Source organism: Panicum hallii, chromosome 6 (assembly GCF_002211085.1).
Source record: "Panicum hallii strain FIL2 chromosome 6, PHallii_v3.1, whole genome shotgun sequence".
Taxonomy (NCBI): domain Eukaryota; kingdom Viridiplantae; phylum Streptophyta; class Magnoliopsida; order Poales; family Poaceae; genus Panicum; species Panicum hallii.
This window is the reverse complement of record NC_038047.1, coordinates 41,689,675-41,697,732: the sequence shown is the minus strand read 5'-3', so window position 1 is coordinate 41,697,732 and position 8,058 is coordinate 41,689,675. Positions and strand designations below refer to the sequence as shown.

General features: G+C 48.2%; 2 protein-coding genes and 1 pseudogene across 2 annotated transcripts; 1 reads left to right on the top strand and 2 right to left on the bottom strand.

Moving 5' to 3' along the window:
- Positions 1–230: 230 nt before the first annotated feature.
- On the bottom strand, positions 231–937 carry LOC112896730. The gene has a single exon (XM_025964843.1). The coding sequence runs from the start codon at positions 846–848 to the stop codon at positions 426–428; it is 423 nt and encodes a 140-aa protein (XP_025820628.1). The 5' UTR covers positions 849–937; the 3' UTR covers positions 231–425.
- Positions 938–2,676: 1,739 nt separating this feature from the next.
- Positions 2,677–4,149, top strand: LOC112898336 (annotated as a pseudogene).
- Positions 4,150–5,256: 1,107 nt separating this feature from the next.
- Positions 5,257–5,894, bottom strand: LOC112896731. Its single transcript, XM_025964844.1, has one exon. The coding sequence runs from the start codon at positions 5,820–5,822 to the stop codon at positions 5,400–5,402; it is 423 nt and encodes a 140-aa protein (XP_025820629.1). The 5' UTR covers positions 5,823–5,894; the 3' UTR covers positions 5,257–5,399.
- Positions 5,895–8,058: the final 2,164 nt, after the last annotated feature.

The following is an 8,058-nucleotide window of genomic DNA, read 5'->3' as shown; positions in this document are numbered from 1 at the left end:
TTTTATGAAGTAGGAACAATAACCTCCCAAAGTTAGCATATAAGAGAGCCCTTCGTAGAGTTTCGTTTTTTAGAAAAAAAAATAGCCAAGCTTCTTGGGGTGAATAATTTAGCAGCGTTGAACTTCTGAAGTAATTGAACCTCCCGTTCCATTGAAACGCTGGCACCTTCTAAGAACAAAGCTTAGATCTCCCCTCGTCGTCGAGTTTTTTTTTAAAAAAATTATTCTTATTAAAAAAATGTAGCACCCAATGCATATCTCACGATCAACGGTTACATCCTCGGAATAGAAAAAAAACTATTACGTTTATAATTAGTAATGATGTAGCTCAACACAATATCTGAAGTTACAAATAGGAAAAAAATAAATGCGAAAAATCCGCTGCCGAGATAAGCCATGGTCGTGAGTAATTTAGTACTAGAGCTTTACGCAGCTTTGGCGAGCTGGGCGAGCTCCCTGTCGACGGCAGTCTTGAGGAAGCTGCCCTCCTCGACGACCATCTGCACGGGGAGGAAGCCGAGCCCGTTGGCCACGGCGAGCAGCACCTCCCTCATCTCCGCCCGGAACTCGTCCCGGTCCACCTCGCCGCTGCCGTCCCTGTCGAACCGCGCGAACAGGCCGCGGTACAGCGCCCCGAGCTCCTCGGCCCGCAACGCGGCGTCGTCCACGCCAAAGTGCTTCTCGAGCACCCGGAGGCTCATGAGCTCCCCGGCCATCTCCGCGTACGTGAGCAGGCCGTCACGGTCGGCGTCCAGCGCGGCGAAGCGGCCGTCGACGGAGGCGTTGAAGGCGCCCTCGTCCTCCACGAAGCTCCGGACCGTGCTCCCGTCCAGGATCTCCACGCTCATCTTCGGTTCCTCTCTGTATTCTTGCTCCTGGGACGTGTTGGGGTCAGTGGTGTTTGCTCTGGTAGGTTTGGCTCGATCGATGAGGTGCAAGGGCGATCGGTGGTTCCGTTTTATACGCGAGCGGGTTGCGGCAAGCCGGCGAGGGCGGCGGGGGGGGGGGGGGGGGGGGGGGGGGGGGGTGAGCTGACGGTTTCTGCCCGTTGGGGCGCTTCTGGGCCGGCGGTTTTTGCTGCCGGTGTTGGGTTGGGCCTGCAGGTTTTGACGTCGGTTGGATGCTGTGGGCGCGCGGCGCGTGTGTTGGTGGTGGTGTGGTGGGTTGCTTGGAAATGACGCGAAGTCTTTATTTCTTGGGGCCCATGCCGCCGTGTTTCCTTCCTAGTGGCATGTTGGGCCTGTGGAGAAAACGTGTGGCCCGCGGGTCGGTGCCGCCAGCTGCCGCCGGTTGGGCGGTCCGCACCAACGGCTTTCCAGACGGTTGCCGCGGACGGGGGCTTTACCGTATACCGAGGGCCGTTACTTGATGCCCCCAAGCTTCTAACATGAATAGATTTATAATAACTTCAGATGTTTGGTTATATAGATTCTATAGTAGCAAATAATTTTTTACCTCTCATTAAATTCTTAAAAAAGCTGAAAGCTGAATGGATAGGGTTGTGGAGGGGCAGGGGATAAAAAGTGTTGTTTTTCTGATGGATCCATAGGAAATAAGCCCTATAAACGCACCTTAAAGAGGATTATAGGCTTATAAAGGATTATAAGCTTATAGAGAGACTTATAATAAGCATCACATTTAAGGGTAGGTGTTTGAATGGAATGGAACTTATTTGAGGTTTATTGGATGGGGCTTATTATAAGCCTCAAGTAACCAAACATTCCCTGAGTAAAGTATACTAGCGGTCTTCAAACTTATCACACCGTGTCATCCCGATCCCTAAACTCGTAAAATATAGACTTAGCTCCCTAAACTTAGCTTCGGGTATCATTCAGGTCCTTAAGCTCGCAAATTGCATATTTAACTCCCTAAATTTATTTTCGGATGTCATCCAGATTCCTAAATAAAAATTGTATATTCGACCCTCTAAATTTGAATTCGGATGCATATCATCTAGGTCCCTGATTTAATTTAACCATCAATATCTAAAAATTAACAATACAAGTTGAGTTTATAGATTCCCATAAAAAACATTTATAATTATTCCTTCATACAAATTATTTGTCAAACTATCAGCATGTTTCACGTCAATCTGAAAATTAACAATACAAGTTGAGTTCACAGATTCCCATTAAAAACATTTAAAATTATTCCTTCATACAAATTATTTGTCAAACTATCACCATATTTCACGTAAACCTTGTGTGAGGTGTCATCGCACTGTTGTTTACAACGTCGAAGCAATTAGCGGTACTTGTTGTTAGATGATGAGGCCCACCAAACTCTCGCCAATGCTTACAACGGGAGGGAGATATTATAGGGAAGGAGCTCGAAGATTGTGTTGCGAACAACGACGAGAGTTATGCCTATGAGAAGAAAGAAGGTGTACATGCCCTAAGTTTAGGAATTTAAATGTGTAATTTATAAATTCAGGACCGATACTCGACAATAAGTTTAGAGAGTCAAATATGTAATTTGCGAGTTTGACGACCAGAGTGACACCTGAAGCTAAGTTTATAGAGTTAAATATGCATTTTACGAGTTTGGTACCGGGACGACAGGATATGACAAATTTGGGGACTGCTTGTGCACTAATTACTTAAATAATAAATATTGTTATCGGACGGGAGCTGACGTGAGGAGAGGCACGTGGAAGTCCACGGCACTGTAGTCAGAATGGACCACGACTCCAGGAGAGGTGGCAGTCAAAGAACGAGCCGGCGGGGAGAGGAAAGTGGCCACATGGTTTATGACCAACAAGGTGGGCGTGAGTTTGAGCGATCGAGTCTAACCATGGGCACCATCACCGCGCGCACACCATCACATCAACATTTTTATGGCACACTCCCGCTGACTTGCAAACCCCAGTGGCCCATTCCCCGTCCTCCATTTCCTGCTGCCATGCCGTCTGCCTGCCTTCGGACTTGAGAGCCTTCCTACCCCTTCTCTGACTAGGTCAGTCTCATCCCCAGCAGCCTGCTGTCTCTCACTATGCAATCAGATGTCTTGAAGTAATGCTCAAAGAGGAGCGTCAGGCTTTTGCTGCATTTCGATCTGGTTTCGAAGTTCTTGACTCGCGGAGTCACAAACCCTCTCAACGTCCTGCTTGCTTTTCATAGTATGAGCTGAAGCAACTGTTGCTCGATTTTGGTGGAAGCTCTTAGAATGTTTAGTTTCGTAGCTGGTTTCTGGATTCTTGAGATTTGGGTGCTTTTGTGACGCTGAGATTTGCGTAGCTGTATCACTGATTTGTTTATGTGCTAGCTTATGTGGTCTTGATTTGCTAGGTTAGCGTCTGACAGTTCTATAATGTTTCCCTTCGGCGAGATCGGCCTTGAATGTTTTTTGTCACTAGATTTGCCTCTTGGATGATTAGGAAAGACACTTTTTTTAAAAAAAAAATTGTGTTTACTCGTACTGGTCTGAAATCGATAGCACAAGGACCTGAACACCAATGTTTAATGCCGAAGAATTGTTCTTGCATGAACCCAGGAATACAATTTGGACAGGATAAGAAGTCAAGACTCGAGACTTCAAGACGGTGTTCAGGAAAGTAATTTGTGCCACGGCCGTCGCGCTCTCCTCGCCAGCAGTTACTGGCAAGACCAAGAATCCTGCCGCTCCATCGTCCCCAATCGATCCGCCACCCCCGGTGTACCATGTTGACCTCGCTGATCTCCTCGACGTGGCCGGCCCATTCCAGACCTTCCTGAACTACCTGCAAAGGACCAGCGTCATCGAAACCTTCCAGAGCCAGGCGGACGACACCAAAGCGGGCATCACCATTTTCGTCCCCAGGGACTCGGCGTTCGCCGCGCCGAAGAAGAAGAAGAAGACGACGACCACGCCTGCCATTGCCAGGCTCACCAAGACCCAGCTCACGTCCTGCTCCTGTACCACGCGCTCCCCAGGTTCTACTCCCTGGCTGAGGTCGGCAGCCTGAGGTGGCGCAACCCGGTGGCCACCTTCGCCGGATCTCGGTACAGGCTCAACCTCACCGACGACATCGGCACCGTCCGGGTGAGGTCGGCGTGGTCTAACGCGAAGATCGGCAGCACCGTGTACGCGACAGCTCCGGTGGCGGTGTACGAGGTCGACAGGGTTCTCCTGCCGTCGCAAATCTTCAAGAGCGAACCCGTGCTCGTGTGAGCCTCTGCACCTGCCCGGACGCCATGGTTGGCGGAGTGAAGAATCCATCGAGACAAGTTGGTGTTGTTGGCGCTGAAAGCTGTAAATTCCCGAAATAATCATGTTTAGGCACGGAAAACAGCATATACTGGTCTGTTGTTCTCATGCCAATTCTGTTACAGAATGATGTCTACAGGTAATGAAATAAAGAACAAAGTAGACTACATATTTCCGTAGTAACACTGTAAATCTCGATGTAAAAACTGCAATTATTTTTTTTGAAGAGAACAGGCACAAATTCTGCGTTCGCGCATTATAGTGGAGAAGAAAAAAGTTTGTGTTACAGAAAAATCACCCAACCTAGTGAAAATAAATCAAAAAAGACAGCAAACTCAGAAGCCTGGGAGCAAATAAAAAAATTGCAACCTCAAAATTTAGTGATCTATACTAGTACGATCTCAGCGAGTAGTGGTTTGTGACTCTCTGCAGGTGAGTTTTATGCAGCTTTGGCGAGCCAGACCCGAGTCCCCAGCAGTACTGCAGAGTAACCAGTTCCGACCAAAGCTGCCTTCCTCCATGACCATCTGCAAGGACAACACCAAAATTGGCATCATCATTTTTGTACCCATGGACTCGGTCGTTCGCCGCGCCGAACAAGAAGGCAACGCTTGCCGGTCTCACCGAACTACCGAAGACCAGCAATTCTGTTTCAATAAATTACACTTGCAATTCTGTTTCAATAAATTACTCTTGCAATTACATGTGTGGTGTCTTTAGCCTTTATTAGGTAATGAAAGAACAAGGAGCATACTAGTACATAAGTTCGTGGTAACACTGTAAATCGATGTTAAAATTGCAATTATGACACTTCAAAAATTCAGTAATCTATACTACTCCAATCGAGCAAGTAGTGGTCCATGCATGTGAGCTTCAGGCAAGCTCCCCTCCTCGACGACCATCTGCCCGGGGAGGAAGCCGAGGCCGTTGGCCACGGCGAGCAGCACCTCCCTCATCTCCGCCCGGAACTCGTCCTAGTCCACCTCGTCGTCGAGGTTTTTTTAAAAAAATATTCTTATTAAAAAAAATATAGCACCAATGCATATCTCACTGTCAACTGTTACATCCTCAGAATAGAAAAAAAACTATTATTACGTTTATAATTAGTAGTGATGTAGCTCAACACAATATCTAAAGTTACAAATAGGAAAAATAAATGCGAAAAATCCGCTGCCGAGATAAGCCATGGTCGTGAGTAATTTAGTACTAGAGCTTTACGCAGCACTGGCGAGCTGGGCGAGCTCCCTGTCGACGGCAGTCTTGAGGAAGCTGCCCTCCTCGACGACCATCTGCACGGGGAGGAAGCCGAGCCCGTTGGCCACGGCGAGCAGCACCTCCCTCATCTCCGCGCGGAACTCCTGGCGGTCCACCTTGCCGCTGCCGTCCCTGTCGAACCGCGCGAACAGGCCGCGGTACAGCGCCCCGAGCTCGTCGGCCGGCACCGCCGCCTCGTCCACGCCAAAGTGCTTCTCGAGCACCCGGAGGCTCATGAGCTCGCCGGCCATCTCCGCGTACGTGAGCAGGCCGTCGCGGTCCGCGTCCAGCGCGGCGAAGCGGCCGTCGACGGAGGAGTTGAAGGCGCCCTCGTCCTCCACGAAGCTCCGGACCGTGCTCCCGTCAAGGATCTCCACGCTCATCTTCGATCCCTCTGTCTGTTCTCTACTTCTCTTCCTAGGACGTGTTCTTCGTGTGAGTGGGAGCTGCTTAGCTTGGCTTGGTTTGGCTTGATGAGATGGCGTGTGGTCAGACAAGCTTTTATAGGCTCGCGAGTGGGATGGATGGTCCAGTCCGATGGAAGCGCGTCAGGGACGACGGTTTTCTGTTGGCGGTTGGGTTGGGCCGACGGGTTCTGACGTCGGCAAGATGCCGTGGGCGCCGGCCGTGCGCGTTCGCCGCCGTGGGGGGCTCGGGAACGACGCGAAGTTTCCATCGTCTGGGCCCGTGCCCGTGCCCGTGCCTCTGCTAGTCTGCTGCCTAGGGAGAATGTGCGCCGTGCGCGGCAATGCCGAGGCGGTGCCGGCAATAGTTCCCACTTCGCAAGTGGAAAGGAGATGTGTCGGCGCGAAGGCGGGCGGGTCGGCGCGAGAGCTTGCGCGACAAAACAATGGCCCCGCCTCCATGCGACCATGCGTCCATGCCTACTAAAAGCAAACCACGGTCTGGCTTCCTTTGACTTTGACCTCTGGCTCTGAAAACCAGCCGCTGCATGCCTGCCACTGCGACCAGTGAATCTTCTTTTGGGCAAGTCTGCATTCTTTTGCACGCTGCTACTAGGAACCCTTTAAAATTCATTCAGCTAATACTAACTAGCTAATTTTAATTCTAACTGACCTAAATGGGTCAGCTAAGGGCAGTCCGGATATTAAATGTAGTTTCTATCTCTCTTAAATATATTGATAGCTCACCATTTTGCTGATGTGGCAAGAGAATTAATGGGAGAGTAGAAAAGAGAGAAATGGTTTCTTCTTCACGGAACCGAGTCCTCGCTAGAATCGAGACCGGAAGAAACCGGCTATTTCGCATTGGGGAGACTCCAGTGGTTTCCACCGCCTTCCCCTCGGATCCACTGTTACGACGCCAGCCTCCGCGCCAAATCCTGCCCTGCGCCTGGCTCTCCCCCGCTGAAAGGACCTTGGTGATAGCCACAGGGGGTTGAATACGTGTAACCGGAAAATTTAAAAAGTTCTTCGCAGCAATTAAATGTGTCGGAATTTCTGACACTGGACCGGAGTTTATACCAAATTCAAAATTAAACTTGAAACTGCAAAATCTGGCTGAATCAAAAGTTGCACAATGATAATAGGAGACTTCTGCAAATGATCTTTGCAAGCACAACAACTCAAGTACGTAGATCGGCACAAAACAAACTTTAGGTCAACAAAAACTAAATAAATGCAATAAGCACAAGATACAAGAGATTTGTTCCCGAAGTTTACTTCTACTAAGGAAGTTACGTCTCCGTTGAGGAGCTCACATCAACTACAAAGAAGGATTGAGTCACTTGCTATGAAATCCACGAAGGATAGACTAATACAAACTTTCCAGGACGCACACACGAGAGGACGCTCCACAGGCGACACCAAACCGTCTAGAAGCAAGTTTCAAAAGTAACAAACGCGAATCGAAAGATGAAGATACTTCAAGTGCTCTTGAGATGAACTTGGCTGCCCTCTCACTTAAATGGTTGAGTCTCACATCTCAATCTTGCTCTCATTCAAACCTTAGCTCAAATCAACTAAAGGATTAGCTCAAGAAAGGATTGGCGAGGAGTAATAAATGCTCTTGGAGGTATTTGTCTTTGGATAGATCAGCAACAAGTGAAGGAGGGGCTGATAGGGTATAAATACCCGAGCCCCAAAAACTAGCCATTAGTGCACTAGTTAAGTGATTATCGGAACTTCCGACACAGGGTCGGAATTTCTGACCATTTTAAAAAGGCTGCCCGAGGACCGCCAGTCAGAAGAATCCAGTTACTTCCGATACATGGTCGGAACTTCCAAAATACACTAAAACAGTTAGAAAACTAGGTGCATAAGTATGTGATTCTATATCTCTATTTGATGGTTGACGTCTCAAATAAGCACTTTGACATCTTCAAATCATCTCCTCGCACCTCTCTTAATAGTTAATAGTTAATAGTACAGTGTTTCCTATACTCAAATTCAAAATATAAAATAAATAAAGATCTTCTTTTGAGTTTAACACCGTCTTTTAAGCAAATTTGACGTCTTTTTTACTTTTTTTCATTTTATTGAATTTTAACCTATTCATAACTGGATAATTCGATAAACTCATTAGCTTGTTAATTTTGCATGTAATCAAAACCGACTTATGCGGCCAAATGCACTTTCACTCGCGCGCGCCTAGCTCTCC